This window comes from Rhinolophus sinicus, linkage group LG05 (genome assembly GCF_036562045.2).
Source record: "Rhinolophus sinicus isolate RSC01 linkage group LG05, ASM3656204v1, whole genome shotgun sequence".
Classification (NCBI taxonomy): Eukaryota; Metazoa; Chordata; class Mammalia; order Chiroptera; family Rhinolophidae; genus Rhinolophus; species Rhinolophus sinicus.
The window spans coordinates 32,949,908-32,972,295 of NC_133755.1; the positions used below are offsets into that span (position 1 = coordinate 32,949,908).

Genomic DNA, 22,388 nt, shown 5'->3' on the forward strand with positions numbered 1-22,388 from the left:
AAGAATTAAGTACTTTTTGGTGATAAATTTTCATTGGCTTCAAAGCCTGAGTTTAAATTTTTTAAAAAGGAATTTTTATTTACAAATATATAATATAAATCAGTATTTTCTATTTATATTTCATACCAACTGCTGGAAACTCTCCTTCCAAGGATTTGGATGTTCATATTCTTCTGGATTAATCTGGTAGAATTTGCCAGGTTCAGGATGCATCATAGGGCGGGTATATTCAAATACTTCCATATATAATCGTTTCCTGAAGAGAGAAAGGAATTAAATGAGTTCTTCATAAAATGTCCTTTAAACAACTACAAAAAATTATTTGAGGCTTCAAAACCCTATAAGAATATAAAAAACAGAATTTTAAATGTAAAACTATATTTTTTGTGTCTAAAAATGTGTAACTGCATATAAAACATAGTTTACTGACCAAAAAAATAAAGTGTCGATAAAAAGGGGGAAGTAAGCCACCCTTACTGTAAAAGCCTGATGCAGTTATTAAAAAGGACAATTTTCAATAAAATACTTCGAACTTAACTCTTCTTATATCTTCAGCTCATTTGTATCCTATCATAACCATCAAATCTTAGAAATGGTGTGATATAGTAACTATAATCCCTTCCTGTACAAAGCAAAGTGTTCCTTCTGTTCTCCATTATCCTTTTCCTTACTAACACAAATATAATTTCCTTTCTTAAATTTAAGATATATACCTTATTTTTACCAACATAGAAGCTGCTGTAAAATATAGAAATAAGTCTAAAGAGATAACCTATACTTTCAATATATACATTATTAACTATTTACTATATTTCCTTCCAGTCTTTTTACCTACAGATAGTTTCACTTATTACAGTTGTGATTTGTATAGCATACAAAATTTTGTACTCTGCTCTTTTCACTTTTTGTAACATAGCATTTTCCCATGTTATTAAAAACTCTGTAAAAAATCACTGTTCATGACTATTCCCCAACCCTCCAAGTAGACATTACATTGTTCCATTCCCTTATTAACTTAGTCCATTCCCTTATTGCTAGATATTATTTCCAATTTCCCCCACTATTAACTATGCTGTTATGAAAAATCTGTACACAAGCCAAAAAAATTTTCAGAAGTGGAATTGTTGGCTCAAAGGACATTCATATTTTAAGGTTCATGAATACAACTATCAAAGTAGTTTCCAAAAGTGATGTATATAACCTACATTCTCACTAAACTATCAGATTTAATTAGTTAGCTGTTTAAATGGACTTAGTTCTAGTTTTAAAGAGCAATAAAATGAAAAACATTTCACAAATCACTCAGTTGCTATTAACTTATGATAAACAGCAGAGAAAGCACTTCGTTTGTTGTTTTTTAAGTATTACCTAGAACGTCCACTCACATTTGTGGTAAACTGGTAACTTAGAATTTATAAGCAATCTAATTTTGTTCTACTTAATTGTAACCGCCAACTCACACTTCAACTTTCCTACCATCTTTAGCATTCTGGGCAGCACGTAATGTATCTCAAGATAATAAGAAATAAATGTTCACTTACCACAAAATTGGATCGTTAGCAAGCTCACTGAAGCGTTTACACACACAAGCTGCTCTACAAAGATCCTGTTCCAGCAAGTAAGAGAAGATTTTTAGAACCACTTCATCTGGAAGTTTCTCCTGAAGATACTGTTCAGCAGGTGCTGCTATAAAGAGATTAGCAAACAAAATATATGGAATCTATTTATCGTGTTAGCAATGACTTTCTCATTATTCAAAGAGCGTATTTTTCATTTTATCTAACGAATAGCTTTTATTTTGTGATGACAATAATTTAATACGCATTTTGCTTTCATAGATGACACACATTTATCTTCTTTTATCTTTACATAGGTATTCTTTCTTTTAGCTATTATGTACCATTTCAGAAACCGGTGAAAATACATAGAAAGTATTTTTATGTAACGATGTCAAATAGGGAGACATCAGAGTTGTCATATTCATTCTGTCAATCACTTTCTCAATCCCAAATGTAACACTAAACTACATTTAATTTTAATTTTTTGGTATCAAACAAAATTTAAAAAAAAAAATTTGACCCTATCTCTTAGTTTTCCCATAGGAAATACCTGACAGATCTTGTGATTTTCCAGATACTCTTGCACGTTTTGCACGATGACCAAAGTTTTCTGTAGTTGAAGTCGAGGCACCCTTCAAAAACAAAATGAAAACTAATTAGTTTATAATAAGGAAATATTTTTACCATACATAATCATTACTTCTACAAAATGATGATATTCTCTTTTTTGTATGTTTCCTAACAATTATTTAATTACCAAAAGAAAAGCAGTTACATTTAATTTACCTCCATACTGCTTTTTGTAGGACACGCTGTTCTTTTCGGCAAAAGAGTTTTTCTACGAAGTTGGTATGGACTATTTTGTGCACCAGGACCTGATTCTTCTGCAACCATATCTGCAGGCACATCATCATCTGTTATAAACAAAAGCAATATGAAAAATGACACTCATTTTTTAAAAAAAAGTTCTATGGATGTTAGTGAACTTTTAAAAAAACTTCATAATTTTTTTTTGGGGGGAGGGAATACAACTTTTATATAAAATTCCAGCTAACTGGATGATAACCCTCTGAAAGAAAAGTTGGATTTCTATTGCATTCACTTCAAAATAGACCAAAATCAGTAGAACAGGAAAAAAAAATTATAATGTTAAAGTGGAGCAGCTCTTTCAATGTATGACACAAAACTTGGAGGACATTAAACAAAAAGGTGAGGAGGGTGTTGACCTGATAAGAATGGGAAGAGGAGTGAGTACTACATGGTTAGAGACCAAGAGGGTTGAGGACAGCCTGGCAAGGGGAGTCGGAGTCAAAGCAAGGTGAGGAGGATGGCCATGGAGAGGGACAGCTTGGTTTAGGGTATCAGATATCAAGTAAAATGAAAAGGGTGTACACACAGAGCTGGTTTGGCATAGGCTGTTTGAGCTCAAGTGGGGAAAGAAGGAAGTGTATGTGGGGGGAAGGAGTGGGGCATGGGGGATAGCGGTGGCCTGGAATGAAGAGTCAGACAGAGCAAGGAGAGAAGAGCATCACACAGGAGAGGGGATCGTAGAACTGTTAGACTGGTTACATGCAGTAGAGGGATTGATCAAATAATTAAATAGGATAATGGAAGCCAGGTTTCTGTCAGAGAAGAGTTAAAATATAAAAGCAGTGACACTCCAATAGCAATAAGCATGACAAATATTTGGATATTGGCTTCTGAATAATGTTTTCTATAAAAAAAATAAGAGCTCCTTGGAAAAATGGCCAATTCCAGGTTGGGGGAAATACAACTTGAGCCTGGAATAGCTTGTGGAACAAGAAAGTGCTGAAAAAATGATGAAGACATATAAAAGGACACAGAAGTCAGCCTGAACGATCATCCACTAGTAAAATTATGTTGGAGCATCAAAATTCATGACAGTAAAGGGATTATAACCCACTGAAAAAACAGCAACTCATAAATTCATACTGCTATAAATGAATGATTAATTTGAAAGTTTAGATAGGGAAGGGGATGTTTAAAGTACTTCCCCCACAAAATACTTATTAAGTAGAAATGGAAAAACAGTAACTCTATAGTAGAGATGCCAATCAGACACTGTCTTAATCAAGTGATCAAAGTAAACATCATTAATAGGACAAATTGAAACTGTGTGTCACCTGATAGCATACAAGATCACAGCATCACTTCTATGATATTCCTGACAAAGGTACATAACCTAAATCTAACTGCAAGGAAATGTCAGACAAATCAAATTTGTTCTAATTTGTTTTGAATCACCTTTAAAACTGTCAGTCATGAAAATCAAGGGAAGTCTGAAGAACTGTTCCAGACTGAAGGATACTGAAGAGATATGACAAACAAATGTAACGTGTGGTTCTGAACTGGATAACAGGATCTTTTTGCTAAAAGGCTATTAGGACAAATACTGAAACTTGAATGGGGGTCTAAAGATTAGAAGATAGTAATGTGTCAATGTTAATTTTCTGATTTTAATAGCTGTAGTATTGTTATTTAGCAGAATATCCTTGTTTGTTGGAAATATAAACTATTAGGAGGTGACAGGACAACAGGCTGGCAACTCACTCTTGAAGTGTTCAAGGAAAAAAACTTATTTGTACTGTACTTCTAACTCTTCTCTGTTTGGATTGTTTAAAAAAAAACTAATAAATTTGAATGACATATAAAAATTCTGCTTGGAAAACGAACACCTCAAACATAGTCAAAAGAAGCAACAGAATTAGGAAAAAATATTTGCAACACATGTCACTAAAGGGTAATAATATCCTTATTATATCTGAGTGCTGACAAATAATCGCTAATTCAATCTAAAATTGGGCCAAGGCAAGGACACGAACAGATAATTCAGAATTAAGGAAATAGAAATGAAATGCTAATAGAAACTATGAGATTTTTTAATGTAGATTATCAAAGTTCAAAAAGTTTGATCACATTATCAAAGGATAATGAGAAAAAACAGTTCTTAATTGCTCTAAGAAGAGTAATTTAGCAATAGCTATTATTACTTAGTGATTCCATTTCCAGTCATTCTACAGCTGTATTTACACATGTAGGCAAAGCAGTATGTACAAGAAGATATTTATTGCATACTGTTTGTAATACTAAAGGGTAATAATCAAAATGTTCATCATAAGGGTTTGCTGAATAAACTATGGTGTAGCTATGCAACAGACTATTATGGGGTCATTACAAAATATAAAGCAGTTCTATATAGACTGATAAGGAACTATCTCTAATATATAGTATGTTTAAAACTCAAAATGCACAGAACAATGTGTTTAGAGTGTGAGGTGTGTGTATAGTTTAAGGATATACATACATATAAATGTACGTATATATTTACTCAACATAAACTCCATGAAGGCAGGGAGCCAATTTGAAGAGGTTCCAATGACCAAAAATGGGACAATTTGAGCATCAGTAAGAATAACTAGAATGAACTAAAAGAAATATATTTAAAAAATATATATTTAAATCGGTGAGTTTATGATGATACTTAAAAAAAAAAAGAAAAAAATGGTTACTTTGAAAGATGCTAGTGAAAACCAACTCATCATTTTGAAAACTGGTAAATAATGGAAAATAATCAAATAATTATTCTTCCTCTTTTACATAAACGGAACCACCAGCTAATCAAGTATTAGATGAAGGGAAAGCTACTCTACAGAAACATTCTAGCAATAAATGAAGACGAAATAAGAAAAATTTGCGAACTCTAAAAGTTAATGGATTTAACCGAGTATCAATAGTAACTAATATAAAAAAAAAACAACCAACAACCAATAGACTTTATATATCTCCTAATGAAAGAACACACCACCACCTATGAAGTTTTGACAAAAACATCAAATCTGAATCTCCTTAAACCTGTAAGAAACTACAAACAATACCAGTTTCTTCAACAAATAAATTGCATGGGAAAACAATAAACAAAACTAAAGCATATTGTTTAAGAACGCACACTTTGGTATTAAAATTATTCTTAAAAAAGCCAAAAAACGATTATCATGTAAATAAATGCCCTTTGCGGGGAAGGAAAGGGTTATAATTGGAATGGGGCACATAAAAGTATTCTGCAGTGGCTGGCAAAGTAATATTTCTTAACCTGTTGGCATTACAATACCAACCTTATAATAAATCAACATTTTAATAATAATTCAACAAATTTCTTTTATGTCAGTTTCTCTACCTGGCTATATTTTACAGTAATAGAGGTGTTTTCAAAAGGTGGGGTGGCTGTAACGGTACAGTATTTTAAAAGAGGTTTTTCCAACAGCAGACCTTGGGTAAATTATTTAAGCTTACATTTTCTCACCTATTAAAAACGATAAACGTATCTTATAATTCACAGGACTGCTAAAAGATTTAAATAGAGTAACATGGAAAACACTCAGCAGTATGCCTGGCTCACATTAAGTGTTCAATAAATGTTTTAGCTTTTATTTCATTTAAATGTTATTCTATTTACATCAATCTTAAACAAAACTTGGAAAACCAAGTAAGTTTTCTATATACTACACTGTAGTCAGAATATATAGCCAGTGTGATGTGCCTGAGTATTTGTGGGGGTCATCCCTCTGTAGTTTAATATGCGGTTAATTTCTATACGTTTCACGTGTACTTGAAAAGGACGTCTACATTCTATTTGTTAAAGTTTAAACATATCTAAAATATCAAATCTGTTAATTGTATGTTCAAATATTCTATGCCTTTTACTTCTGTCGGGGGCAGTGCAGTGTCTCATTTGTACACTGGCTTCTGAAAGAAATGTGCTAAAACCTCCCACTTTATCTGTAGGTAGTCCTTTTATTTTCATTATGTAAATTTTTGCTTTATATACTTTGAGATGTTATTTGGACACGCAAGTTCAAGGCTTTTATTTCTTCCTGGTGAATTACTTTTTTCATCATTAAGCAATGGCTCTCTTTTTGCTTAATGATGCTTTTTGCCTTAAAAATCTATTTTTGGCTGACAATATTTTCCTAACAGCTTTTTGTTTTGTTTTATATCACCCTAGTACCTTTTCAAATCTGTATTTTCAACTTTTACTCCTGGATCATGTACATTTTAAATTTAGTCCTTCTTAACCATTTATTGCTAGATTTTCTTTCCTTTTAAACCAAAGCGAGAATATCGAATTGCTATTTAACCTATCTAAAGCCAATGTCCATAATTATATTTTTAAATTCTAAAAGTTGCTTTGGTTCTCTTTTTCGAGCCTTGTTTCCTTTTCATATTGGCCTGTTACTTCATTACACTTCATTTCCTTTTTTTACCTTTTAATCATTTCACACACTTATTTTATATTTTCTTTCAGATTGTTCTATCAATGGATATATAAAAAATCTATGCAGACAGGTAGGGAAGTTGTTTCAGGTTCTAGGTCGCATGTCTGGTCTCAGTGCTGCCACTATTTGAAAAGGCCCAAGGCCACATCTCCTATCCCCCCATGTGCCCTAAAATTCCACCCCAGACCTGTTAGGACACACATACAGGACCAAAAGGCCCCTGTGCTATTTTATACAGCAGCACCAGTACCTACTTACTGCTTTGATTTGATTTCTCTAATTTCTGGCACCTGGGAAATCCTTCTCTTCTTTCCTTCCTCAGAGATTAGCTATGCATTTACAGTTTTGCGTTACAGTTTAGTATGTTCGTAGTTAAGTACGCAAGCTTGGTTTATGACAGCAGTCGGTCAGTCCGTTTCTAAAATACTCAAAAAAACATTCTCAAACTTTTCATCCTGTACAATCCTCTCACCCCACTTGCACTCTGTTTAAAATCTATAGACATTATTATTACAGATACCCACCCACCTGGAATCCTTTCCTTCTCACCATCAATAAAGCAAATATTAAAGACTAAAAAGTAAGGAATTTGGAGGTAGTAACAGAAAAGAGAAGGTGTTGGTTAAGTCGGCTGCAGTCTGAACTTCACAGCAAATACACGAAGCTCTATGATTTGAATCACGCCATGCCACAATAACCTCAGCTTCTCATTCATAAACACTGTCCTGCTCTAAAGCATTCCAAGTTCAGTTCTAAAAGAACTATATTAAGCTCTTATTTATGTTAAAGAACCTGCTAAATTTCTTTCCAGTTCTCATAAATTACCACTGACTGTTCAGAGAATAAGGTGCAGTGCCAGAAGGCATTTATTTACAAAGTGGTCATTCTGAAAAGATCACTTGGCCATTATTGTAGTAAGAAGCAAAGAAAAAAGTTTAAAAAAAATCTCTAGTCATTAGTGTTCTCATCCTTTGAACTCCTATAATACTGTATACACACCATATATTCTTTACCATATCATAGATGCCTTATGCTATTTACTTTTTTGGGTATATACAATATTTTCATAACAAAATTATAAGCTCTGAGGGCAAGGCCCCTTTATATTCTTCCTCAGTGTTTAGCCCAATAAGTACTCAATAAATGTTGGCTCTCCTCTATGGAGACCCTTTAATTTTACTAAATTCAAGGCATTTCCCCCAGAAATCATCACTAGTGTTGGGCTATGATGTTTTACATACTACTTTATACAAAATAAAAACCCATACAGGAACTGTATCACTTCTTCCTACCTCCAAGTTCACGAATTCATTTATATGCACACCCATTATTTTTTGTTACCTTCTAAAATCATGGAGAAGTATTCCCAAGATAGATCTGGCACATATGAAGCAAACAAAAAATATTCATTAAATAAATAAGTGAAACAAGGAATAAGGTGAATGATCTAGCTCCAGCCTAAGAATTGAGAAATTATGAGGGATTAGTTATGGTTTGTTCCAACAACAAAGTCTAAAAACAGGTCCTCAAAATAATATTTTGTTTAAAATTTTTTAACTTTTAGCTTTCACTTTTACATGTAATATCAGAATGCTAATATTTAGATGTTAAGCTGTGATATAAGACTAATACAAATAACTCTCAATACCAAAATGTTCAATTTCTACCATAACTTATAGAAAATTTAATTTTCAGTTACAAAAATATTCTTGACCAGGTATGACCAATGGAAACAGAATGTGACCCATATTTTGTAATTTTAATTTTCTAGTAGATAAATTAATTTTAATATAATTTATTTAAGCCAGTATATCTAAAATTTAAACATGTAATTAATAAAAAATTGAGATATTTTAATTCTTTTTTCCTATGAAATCTTTGAAACCACTATGTATTTTTAACACAGCATGCGTCAAATACAGACAAGTCGTATGTCAAGTGCTCAACAGCCACATGTGGCTAGTGACTACCCTAACTGGACAGCACACACACACACACACACACACACACACACCCTTTATTAAATTCTTATTAGTTCTCTTAAAGGATCAAAAAGTGTCATGCAATTTAAAGGGATGCTATACACATATACATAATATCAAATTTTTGTTATATTTCACTGTAAATCCAATATAAATATACTAGAGTCTTCACCATTATTAATAGGAACCACAGGGATAAGTCAAGACTTCTGGAGAACAAGCATGCTTCCTTAACTAAACAATAATCTTTTAAATCTTTGATATTAAATAGCATTGACAATTTACATTAGGATTCCTTGCGACCAAAGAAGAGACTTAAGTTTATACATTCTGAAGCTAGCAGGATACCTTAGTTTTTACGTACCTTTATAACTAAAAAGATTTACAAAAGACTATACTATTGACTGGCTGGGGTTTAAAGTCTATATACACTGCAGGGTATAAAGTAACATAAAGTTAGAGGGTAGTTTATAGAATTTAATATACAGAAGTTTTCTTCCCCCCAAATATTATACATATTCCACATTACTTACCCATAGCCACAGATCAGATTGGAAAGCTGGGCAAATCTGTGCTAGTAACTGTGTTTAGAAACAGCTCCCAGTCTTCATGGTGTAAAGAACCACACTTGACAACTGTTTCTAACACAGCTGGGAACTACCACAGCTTTTTTCCAACTACTAAAAAAATCCACAAATAAACTGAAGACAAAATTTATTTTAAAGCTTTTTAATTTAAACCTTTTACTTAAAGCTTAAATATTTTACTTAAAAATTTACTTAAGTATTTTAAGGTAGGGAGTCTAGAAGTAAAGTCATTGTAAAAATCTGCTTTTTGAAAGCTTGACTTGCACTTGCTGTAATCAGATGTTTCTAATAGTGTTATGAATAGTTACAAACTTTAAGTAAACATTATTCAAGATACTGTTCTATACTTCATTAATATATTATTTATACACATGCATGCACTCATGCACATAGATCTCTGCTGAATTTTCACCACAACATCAACTGTAGGGATTATCTAAGACCAGTCAAAGAAAATATATTTACTTTGACCACTGAATAATCTTCAGAAGCTAATTCTCTGATATCATAAAGAACTACTGAAAACTCAAACAAGGCTTCATTTCAACAGGAGAAATTCAGACAAATTCATTCTAAATTGCCTTAAAGTGTGTTCAACAAATATTTGCTGAATGAGTAAAGAATAAACGAATGAATGTACCATGTATTGTGTGAGGTACTGGTGAAACAGAGCAACCAAACAGAATATTGCCCAAGAGCTCAGAAGAGACATAGACAGTCAACAGTAATACAGTATGCCACGTATCGTAACAGGAATAAGTAGAAGATACTATGGGAACATATGAGGACATCTAATCCAATCTTAGATGATAGTGGGGTATTAGTGAAGGTTTCTTGAAGAAAGTCCAAGCTGAGATGAGTGACAACTGGGAGTTAGTCAAGCAGAAGGAATACCAGGTGTGAAGATCTGAAGGTGCTCACCTCCAGCACAGGTCTGAAAGAAGCGCAAATGGCTCTGTATGGCTGAATCATGTAGCACCGGCCAGATTATGAAGGGTGCTACAAACACTTTAAAGAATTTAGATTTTATCTTGAAGGGCAAAGATAGCCACGGAAGGGTTTTAAATAGAACAGTGACACGCTCTGATTTGTGTTTTAAGATTACCTGGAACAGTGTAAATACAACTGGAAATGGATGACACTGATGGTGGGAGACCGGTTAGGAGGCTATGGCAGTAATATAACCAAGAGATGAACATGGCTTGAAGTATGGTAATAAAAATGGAAGAACTGAGTAGATTTAAGATATAGTCACATGGTAAATTCATTAAATTTGGTGACTGAATGTATATGGGTGGGAGTGGCGAAGAGGATGAAGCCAAGAATAATATTAATTTGGGCAATCCAATGGACGGTGGTGCCATGTACTAAGGCAGGGGCCTTTGTGGGTGATACAGCGATGCAGAGGGAAAAAGAAAGATGAGTTCAGGTTTGGATTTTAAGTTTTAAAGTACTAGTGGGACCTTCAAGTGGAGATTCTCAGCAAAACTAAATACATGGATCTCAGGCTCAGTGAGTGATTTGGGTTGCAGAATTAGAGAATTTTGTCACTCTGAAAATATATACTGTATTAGGAGTGGAGAGTCAGAAAGTGTAAATTAGCTATCATTATTTACATATGGTACAATACTGATGTTTCATGGTAGATGTGTCATCCAACTCTTGAGAAACAGCCAAATAATGTAAAGTGAATTGTTATCTATTGATGTCAAAATTATCAATATTGTATATAAAAATGTCTGTTAAGTCCCAGAACTGACAAGAATTCGTAACTCTAGCTTGATGAGAAATAAAAGAAAATCAACTGACAACTACCAATTCAAGGATGTACATACGTCCTTTGGGAATAAAAGTATCAAGTGCATCATTAATTCAAGATCATAATAATCATGGCCCCAAATCAACAATTAAGACAAACCTAAATCTAGGCTAACCTAAGGTTCATATAAGTCATCAATTAAAAGCTCTTAATTCCCATCTATTTTGTAGTCACTATGAATATAAAGATCTGCCATTGAGGAACTTGATCCAGTAGGGAAGCTAAACATGTCAACAAGTAACTGAAGCAATATAACAAGCACCATACTAAAGACAAACAAAGTGTTAGGAAAGTACAAAATAGAACATACAAATCACCATATGCACATGGCTTAAAAGAAAACAATTTAGCTTGACCCTAATTTTATTTTCACATGAAATTTAGAGATTTTTAGAAATGCCTTCTATTAGTTCAGTTTTACGGTGAAGGAACAGCCAAGACCAGGAAAGTATGAAGATCGAAATGAGAATAAGGCTATTATACTCTTACAAGCATTAAATGCTTAACCTTTGTTGTGAATTCATGTAAGAAACTCTTTTTTGAAGGAAGGAAAATGGATGGGGGGGAAGGGGAGAGAAGGGAGTGATAGGGAAAGGGGGGGAAAAAGAGGGAGAGGAGGGAGGCTGAGCATCCTCAGTTCTCCTTCTTTTCACAGTTCCCAAAATAGACAATTTCTGGGACTGCATGATTTCTAGTAATATTTTACAGATCAAGTGATCACCTGGCAGGAAAGACATTATTAGCCTGTTTTACTGATGGGGCACCTGAGGCTCATTAAGGTTCAGTGAAGTGCTGAAGGTTAGAAAGCTGGTAGGCAGTAACAAAATAATTTTTAGGTCAAGGACTCAACACAATGTTTTGATTTATTTTTAACAAAAAGTAATTTGGATATCTCAAAGAAGTTTGTTACACAATCAAAACAAATGATGAAGATGATGATGATGATAGTAACTGTCCTATTAGTAGTATGTAGTAGTATTACTACTAGCATTCTTAACACTGAAAACAGATGTGCAGGCACTGCTGTTCCAAGTGTTTTATTATGTATTAACTCATTGAATCCTTGTATCAACTCTACGAGAAACATATTATTCCTATTTTACAGTTGATGAAACTAGACAGAGAGGTTAAGCATCTTGCCCAAGGTCACACAGTATGAAGTAGCAGAGGCAGACTAGCTCCAGAGTCCCACACTCCTAACCACTGTACTGTCTAAATACAGATTAGCCAGTCATGTTGAATATTACTAGATATATTTATTATCAGAAGTACATCATAAAAGAATACCATGAAATGGAACATAAATGACCTCTGGAAATATTTAACTTACAGAAATTTTAAAAAATCAAATCATACTTTTTCATGCCTTATTTTCATTCAGTGTTAATAAAAATAAATTAACATTTTATACAAAAACACCACAACATACACATCAGACCTTTTGTATTTTCATAACAGGTATCTCCATGTATTTTTGTATTTTGTAAATATAACTACTATTCAGACACTAAGGAAGCAAAAGGTAGAGAAAGCTTTTAACTCTGAAAATCTAAATATAATACAGAACAACAGTAACATGTGCATTTGAAAACAATGGTATTCATTGTAGATCAATAAATGGAAGTCAAGTCTCCTCATTAAACCACCAAACAAAAATGAAGGTAGAATAAAGACATTTCTAGACATGCAGAGACTTACAAAGTTATCTCCTGTATAATCTTTCTTAGGAAGTTACTTAAGGACATATTTCAACAAAACTAGGGAGTAAACACAGAAAGAGGAAGACTTAGGATACAGTAATTAATGAAATTATTACAGAAAGACAACAAAAGGAAGAAATTCCAAGATAAAGGGTGTGAAGCCAGTTCAAAGAGATTAGTATAAACTGGAGCAAGGCTCCAGAGGACTATCGGAATAAAATTTCCTGGAAAAAAAGTAAATTAGTAGGTTAGATAGTGAAGGGCTTAGAAAAATTTAAGTACATGATAAAGGCAATAGGTAAAATGTAAAAAAAAAAAATCCATCAAACAGGAATATCTTTTGAGTGACCTAGGAATATTAGGTAGTGGAGAAAAAGAAATAGAATCCAGCACATAATTAGTTCTACAGAGAAAATATATCCATCTTCACAGTAAGATGACCACTGTTATTTTTCAACTTCTACAATCAACCTACATACAAACCCCTGAAAAATACTCCATTAACAATGTTATTAACCTTGACAATGAAAATGTAGAACTGAAACAGCTCAGTCGTGAAAGGCAAGAACCAGGAGTATCCTCTTAAATATAAAATTATAAATTTAGTTTTAAAATTAAATATAAATTTAATAACATAAAATTAAGCTTTAAGTATGTGGTTTAAAGTTATATTGGGATGAGGTGGGTGGAGGGAATGCTGTAAGTGCACCATTACAGCAGAAATCAAGAGAATATGTTTAAATTTGACAGAGAAATGGTAGGATAAGCTTTGGGCAGTCAAAATAGACATCACGTTATTTATGTACAGAAATGGATCCACTTTACTCAAAATTCACCTCTCAAGATTCATTTATCTTTATTCTGCATACAATTCTTTTAATTAGGGCATCAGATTTCCAAGTCTTCATACCTCATTGTGCATGAAGATTTGTTATCTTGATTACAAAATCAGTATATAAATTGTCCCAGTCAACAAAAAACATGCCATTTGGGAAGACATACATGGCAATTAATGAGCAAAACAGTATATAGCTATATCTTTATTTATATGGTATCTATAGGTATTTCTATCATTTATCTATACTAGAGTACCAGATCATAGGAGACAATTAGAGACCATAAATATAAAATGCTACCTCTGTAGTGCAAATGCTTTATATAAAGGAAACTACAGAAAAAGAATAAAAATAAATGTAAATTCATAGGTGAAGATTTCACTGAATGGACAGAAGTGAAGCTTGAGGATAAGATATGACCAGACTATGAAAGATATTACCAAACTATGAAAAACTAGGTGTTCAGAAAGGACAAGGGACATAATGCAAGAAAAGGTAAGTAAGGAGTCCAGTGAACCTGTCTTACTCAGGAGCTTTCATGAATTCAGAGGCATTGACTAAATATGCAAAAATGGCAGAGGTAGGAGTATGGAAATATTTTTCAGACGAGCTTATTTCTTACCACCAAAATTACAAGGAGATAGCCTTGGCAGTTGGAAATACAGGAAACATAAGGCAGCTGTAGCATATTTTTAAAAATCTCCACTATTTTTGTGATATATATATATATATATATATATATTTGAATCTACCTACAAGTTTTACTGAAGTAAATGAAATACCATACTAAAGAACAGCAGATGGCGCCAAAATACTTTTTTACACTACTGCCTTGGATCATATAAATGACTAAGTGAAACCAAAAGGAATAATTCTTCATATTAGAACTGAAAAGTATTTTAAAAAATTATAAATTATCCAGGTTTTCTGGTGGTATGCCCACAGATTGATATCAATAACAATGTTTTAGAACATGAATACAATGTTCTGGAAATGAAAAATACAAAGTTGTATCAAATGCAAAAAACAACTGTGGAAGTACTTCTGGTTTTACTGAAAATTTAACTATACTTCTTACAAAGTATAGAAAAAGTACCAATATCTACAAAATTCAAGGGCTTCATATCAACATTTACATAATAAACTCTTAATTAATGGCACTAACAAAATTGATCAGCAACATGGGTAATTTAAAGCTACCCTTCACAGAAATCTATTTCCCTTCTTGATTCTAAGATGTGTAAAGGGGAACACTACCACAGTAAAATTTACCCACTAACCTTAAGACCGCCCAGAGTTCAAAATATTAAAATATAGAAATAAAATACATTAGGGATTTGGGGAACAACTATCAACATCAATGATTCACTTTTATGATGTCTGGGTTAGGGTGCGGGAAAAAGGGAAAAACTTGGAAAAATTTAAAAGTGATAGGCGCTGGATGATTCACAGAAAAAATAGTACATTTTCATAAATTCATAAACAAATGAGACTTCAAGAAAGATTCTGTGTACAATCCCTTGCGTACAGATAGCTAGAGCTTTACCGTGTCTGTCTTACCTGTATCCTCCAAAAAAGTGTTTTCATAGCTACTTTTTCAGAATACCTGAGGGTTTTCTACCTTTAAGCACCAAAACAGAATTTTCATTTTAATCATTCTGATAGAAAATAATCAGTCTTATTATCTTATTTATTTAGCCTTTATAAAATAAATTCTTATTTAGCCTAATTTAAGAGAATATCCTTAAAATAATCTAACACTTGCTTGATTATAAGATAATCATTACGATCATGAAATCAATCATTTTGTAATATGATGAGATTCTGAGGACCAATTTATCAGCACAAAACTATTTCCTAATGAGTTGTCCTGGTTTTCGTGTATTACTCTTGCAGTTTATAGATTCTTTTTCCTATTGTTGTCATGTTGTTAGCTGTCACTTTTAGCTGTCCAAGAGACTAGACTCCTCTTTTCTCTGAAGAGCCAAAGAAATAGTATGCCAGATATATCTGTTTTAAAAGTAAGACTAAACAGGCAGCAAATAGACGCCTAGGAGACTTTTCAGAGAATAAAGTACATGGTTTTAGAACGACGTAATGCTGCTCAGAGGTCTTTACTGCTTCTGTTTCTTAGTGTTAAAATAAATTAGATTGCTGGGAAGCATTATTCCAAACAGTTAAAATATTTCTATTTATTGTTATGGTCTGAGTGGTTAACTCATTTGCCAGACAGCACACAGCTAAGGGATCTGTAACAGCAGCCACTGCATTAGAAATTGGCTGTTTCATGACTGGTTAATAAATTTAAATGACAATTATGAACAGGTTTCCAATCCTTAATTAACTAACATTTATTTCACCCTGGAGCCTTAACCCAGGTTAACCAAAACTTTAGCCTCTTCAGCAGAAATCAAGAGGATAAGTTAAACCACATTGTCCGTCCGGTGTTCCACTGGAAAATGGGAAATAAAATAGTTTCATTTCCCTTCCTTATTATTTTTTGAACTGGGAAGTACAGCAGTGCTCAAACTTAGCTGTGCACTGAATCACCTGTAGATCTTGTAAAAACACGTATCTATCCACATTTTACTTCCTATGAAGTGGACAGACACTGTGATTGACTTCCTAATATCCATTCCACCACATGTGAATAATCTGGCTATTTATGGTAATTCCACACCCACCCCTCAAGGATGAGCAGGCCTAAACCAATTTGGCCCAGTGAGATAAAAGCAGCAGCTTGCTTTTTTGGCTTCTGGGTAAGAGAGGGAGGTCCTTCTGTCTTTTCACCTAGTAGATACAAACAAGGATAAACACACATTCTTTAGTATAGGCAGCCATCCTAGGCCATTGAGGGGAATTAACTTGTCATGTGAGGTAAATTTTCTTACTGTTCAAGACAGTTTGAGTCAGATTTAAGCTACTCATCACCCAAAAGCATCTTTTAAAAAAAAAATTTTTAAGTCTATTTTCCCAGAACCCATTAGCTCCAAGTCAAATAGTTGTTTCCATCTAGTTGTGGATCCCCACAGTGGGGCATGTGGGAATCGAACCAGCAACTTTGTTGTAAGAGCGCTGCGCTCTAACCAACTGAGCTAACTGGCAGCCCCCCAAAAACATCTTGAATTCTGAAAAAAACTCCACTGTTCCCAATACACAACCAAGGTTGAAAGCCATTAGACTAGAGAAGTAATAATCTAAAATTCAAAAGGAATTAAAGCAAAGTGATGTGAAAAACTGGGAAGACAAGGGAAAAATAACCAAAATCTAACGTACATGGCAAATTCTTAATCATAAAAACTAAGTGCATGTCTCAAAATATGCACATATTCTCTCTTTGAATTCTTCTTCAACAGTGATTATCATTGCACCAGGTATACCAATCTTTTTTAACAAGTATAACAAATCTAAAACTTTTAGTTCAAATACTTGTATTAACTTCAGATACGTTTTTACCCTGCCTTCAAATGTTTCAACAGAGAAAATAAAACCAAAAAACACTGTTGTTAAATTAGCTCTGTATGAAATCACCTCAAGTTTAAAATGTTGCTTATCTGTTGGTACCACAGGAAGGCTAATGGGCTAATGATTAAATGCTAAATTCTATCTTATATATTTTTGTCAAGAATAATCGCTAGTTGATTTTATAGAAGGTATTCTGCTTTAAGACTAACAGAGAACAGAATTAAATGAAAATATATTTTACTTTCCATGTGTTCTTAAGTAGCTCATTTATATGGCTTTGAAACAATCCAGTCAAAGAAAACTTAAGTGAAACCTGTAATCAAATAATAAAGACTTTGATTAATGAACAGTTAATAAACTGTTCAAAACAAAGGGTCTATAAGCAGCTCCTATTTCATGAATTACTTAAGTTATAACTTTATTTCAAAAGTTTCACACATTTTTTCATTATACCTAGTATTTTGCGGTTGTGGCACAAAATTTTCAAAGTTACTGGCTGACTTTGAAGAAATATAGCATATTCTACTAGAGCACAAAGATAAACCTAAAGCTGAATTTATGGTTTTGCTTTGCTACTTTTTACAAACTGGCATATTTGCTAGAATTTTACATTTATTTAAATTAAAAGTTGGTAATCTGGTCATGCTTACAAAGGCATGTGACTGTGCTGATTTTCAATTTATAAGACTACTACCATAACTAAGATAGTTAAACAGAACCCATCCTAAATAAATGTTCCTGTTCATTAAATGTTCCTATTCATTAAAAAATTCATTAAAAATAAAATGTTCCTGTTCATTAAATATTTAAAAAACCCATTTAAATACTGATACGATTTCATGAGAAGCCATATAAAGGTAACAAAACAGAAACTACCTTTGAACAACTTATAATTAAAGACAATAGCAGCATAAATATTATGTACCTAGATTTATTAATTTATGTTATACATAGCAATAGAGTCTTCTGTAAAGATGAATAAAAGTCCTAATAGAGGTGAGGTAAATCACTAACTCATCTTCACTAGGGAAATGACATGCATATCAATTAGGTATTCTACCCCACAAATGGTGGAAGAGAAAAATAAAGAGGCAAAGCCTTGAAATTTAATTCTATTTTTCAGATCCCCAAATGAAGCCACATGTATCATTAATCATACTATGTTTGCTATGTGAGACAGGAACACACTTGTCTCATTTATTTTGCCAACCATATTTTTAAGTAAAATATTATTAACCTAACAATTTCACACTTTTGTACGTACAAACACCTAGGTACTCTTTATTTTAACCTACTTAAGAGTAAAATTTTCCTGACCTATAAATGAACACAAGACTTTTGATAAAGTTTACCAGTGTATATATTTATGAACCACAGTGTGTTGTACATAAGAGTTCAAGAAATACCTATGAATAAATAATTTGAAACAGAAACTGATTACATCGCTGTAACAGAAACTGTATTACCCCGTATCTATTCACCTGTTTTGTTGACAGACACTAAAATTTTAGCTGAATGAATACAGCCCACATTTCTCAGCCTCCCTTACTGGTGAGTTGGCCACCTGACTAGGTTTTGGCCAATAGAATGTAAGCAGAAGTGTCCTGTTTGACTTCTGGGATAGGTTATAAAGGGAAGAAAGAGGACCCTTCTTCACCCTTCCTGCTTCCTGCTAGGTAATGTTGTAACAGGAGCAGATATTTTGAACCATAAAAGTTATGTGTTTAAGGATAGGGGAGTAATAAGAGCCTAATGTCATGGTAGAGCTTTTAAACCAATCTCCGCTCTGTATAATTATTCTCCTCTGGAACTCAGACTTATGGAGCAGCCACTCTCTGAAACATTGCTAGTGGCAGCAGAAGTAAAGAGAGCTCTGGAAGATCTCATACTGGCAATTAAATGATTGGACTGGAAGTGACACACTTATTTCCATTCACAACCATGTGGCCCAATGACAGAGGGGTCAGGAAATATACCAGATGGAAGAGAGTCAAAAATATTTAGTATAAGTGAGTACCCCAAATGCCCAGCTTAATGACACAGAAAGATGTTAAATAAATGCTAAATTTTTAGTGATATACCGAAGGTGCCAAAATATATACACATTTTAAGAAAGGAAAAAGCTGTATTAAAATTACGCTCATGGTAACCCCTTTGAGTAACTCTTGTAATTGCAGAAGTCAAACATGACTTGTATTCATCTTTTCTTATTGGTATATATTGAGTATTACAATTTTAATACAGGTTTTTCCTTTCTTAAAATGTGTATACATTTTTTGGCACCCTCTGTAGATTTGAGAAATTATTAATTCTAAGTCATAACATCAGTGAACAAAATTAGGACCATAACAAACTTCACTGAATTCACCAATATTCTTATAGAAACTATCAGACACCAGAGGAATCCACATCACATGCTTTCAGTAACTCAATGAAAAGCTGATATATTTATATATCTGTATCTATATAGATAGATATACATACATAAACATACTCCTAAAGACACAGTACAGATCAGGGAAAGAGAGATGTCAATGCTAGCCCAAATACAGGGCTTTTTTTTTAAAAAAAAACAACAAAAAACCATTTAATTTACCCTAATTAGTGTTAGTTTCTCATGCCACAATCAATTAGAAACAACAATTTTTTTTTAAAAAGCTCTGCATATGGGCCAATAAGTTAGCAAGGGTGACATACTTAAATGCCTACAAAGGTCATAGGTAAAGAAAGTGACAGAAGTGAAACATTAAGAAATGATGCAGAGAATTGGAGAGTTTATGGCCCATGCAATTCCTTACACAATGCTAAACCCTGGCCAATTGATGCCATGTTGGAAATTCAAGCCAGTGATATCAGATGATCTGAAATGTTAAAGGAGCCTGGGAAACCTCACATTTAAAATTTGGAAATGAACTGAATTTATTATTTAGGAATACTGTGCAGAACAAGTAAAACATTCTATTGACCAGATCAGTCTGCTGGCTGCAAACCCGCAACCTTTGGGCTAGGCAAATTAAAAGAACTTTTGCACACACATCTTTTAGGAAGTGACCCAATTCTTGACTGTTGTCACAGAGGCAGCTTAGAAAAATAAACCCTTATTTTAAGGTGGGGGAGATATTGAGGTAAATTAGGAGTCTGACAGAACAGACCGTAAAAGATTTTATACAATTGTGCTTTTAAAGTTATTTAAAATACATTAATATAAAAATTACTGTAAGAAACATTTTTAGCAGAAGCTCCTGGTTAAAACAGTATTTTAATGAAGTCAAAGCATGAGAGTCTAGTTCTTTTGCATGGATTAAACAAAGGGAATTTATAGCCAAGAAGATCTCCCAAAATCCAATTAAAGAGTTCAGATTTTTAAGTACATTAACGGTCCTTCAAATACAGTGCTACATTATGGAACCCTGATAGACATGGCTTAGGGTTTTTCTTGGGGAGAGGACAATTTTTTTGGTAAAGCTATAGATATTCTACAGTTCAACTTAATAATGACTGACAGGGATGCATTTGTGAGACTGCTTATCTGGGATTAAGTTTAGAGGCGGCCTGATAGCTTGGCTGGTTAGAGCGCGGTGCTCTTAACAACAAGGTTGCTGGTTCGATCCCCATATGGGTTACTATGAGCTGCGCCCTCCACAACTAGATTGAAACAACTATTTGACTTGAAGCTGATGGGTCCTGGAAAAACACACTTAAATAAATATATATATAAATATATATATAAAAAAAGTCTATATGAAATTAACTTACATAAATTTTGCTTCATTTAGCAATGTTCGAATTAAACTTAACTCCCAGACACATGCTCATCACTACTTTAGAACTTTGCAAAAGATACTGTTAAAATATTTAATTCATAAGCTAGTGAAACAGCTTAATTTTTCCTTTAATCCTATGAGAGATAAAAGTAAAACTGCTCTATGTAAAAAAAAAAAAATCATATATAGGCAGTCTTTGACTGTCATGCCTTACTAAGAAACACAACTTCCATACATTGATATTTATTCCATATATTTACCTAAGTTATAACGGATTATATTATAAATATTATAAATATATTTATATACGATACCTTTATATTATCACCCCCAGACACAAATTTCAAACTTTTAATCTTCAACTAATAAAGACTGAGTTATTGCCAGATCCTGCTGGCCAAAAAGTCAATTTTAGCAGTTGTCACCGTATTTTCTGTACAGGAGTATTTACTTATCTGATTATTTTACAGCAGAGATCTTCAAATTGTGCTTAGAGAAATTAAATACCAAAGAGGCTGAAGAAAAACAGATGGAAAAAAAGAGGCGGCTGAGGGTTTATATTTAATGTGTGATTAGTAATAACTGTCAGTCTGTCCCCTTTATCTGAGTTATATTTCTTTACAGCATTCGTCATTTGTCTTACACTAGACTGTAAACTCCATGAAAAGAGGACTCTGGTTTGTGCACTGCTATACCATTAATATCTAGTTCCTAGTAGGTAGTGGATGCTCAGTATTTGCTCAATTAACATTTAAATGCTTTTTGCTCCTTTAATTTGTTGGAAGTGACAGCGTACATTAAGAGGTGTTCTAGTGTTAAACCAACTGCATTTCTGGGATTAAAACCACTTAACTGTGATGGATTCTTTTGTTAAGCTGGGTTTTAATTTGCCAATGTTTTAAGATTTTTGCATCCCTGTTTACAAGATTATCTTTCCTTGTACTGTCACTAGTTGCTTTGGGTATCAAATATTTTTGTATTATTTCACTAATGAATACAGTATAAATGTTCTAGAAATACTTCTTGAATGATTAGTCTGGTAAAATGGACAACACTTCTATTTTTGTTCTCTGTAACTATTAAATTTTGGGGTCTGGTGTACTTTTGGTGGGTGAGTTGATACAGGAGAAATTTATTTTTTTCTACTTAGCATTGACTGGTGATTAATTTAATTTATTAGAGTTATATGTTTCTAAGGTTAATTTTGGCAAATTACATTTTTCTAAAAAATTGTTCATGTCATCTAAGATTCAAATTTATCAGCATAAATCCATGGAATTATTTTAGGATTCTTCAAGTTCTTACTCTATCTGTGGTTATATTCCTTTCTGACTTAATTTTGCTTATTTCTATCTTTTTTCCTTAATCATTCATATTAGAAG

General features: G+C 33.0%; 1 protein-coding gene across 2 annotated transcripts in view; it reads right to left on the reverse strand.

Moving 5' to 3' along the window:
• FBXO11 (F-box protein 11) overlaps positions 1–22,388 on the reverse strand; it is a 76,408-nt gene that overhangs the window by 21,581 nt on the left and 32,439 nt on the right. The window contains exons 2-5 of one of the 2 annotated variants that reach the window (XM_019748608.2): positions 2,346–2,473; positions 2,110–2,191; positions 1,542–1,686; positions 127–256 (exon numbers count right to left, since the gene is read on the reverse strand). In XM_019748608.2, coding sequence (XP_019604167.2) covers positions 127–256; positions 1,542–1,686; positions 2,110–2,191; positions 2,346–2,473 — 485 coding nt within the window. The remainder of the gene's footprint in view (positions 1–126; positions 257–1,541; positions 1,687–2,109; positions 2,192–2,345; positions 2,474–22,388) is intronic. The other variant, XM_019748609.2, reaches the window with a different exon arrangement.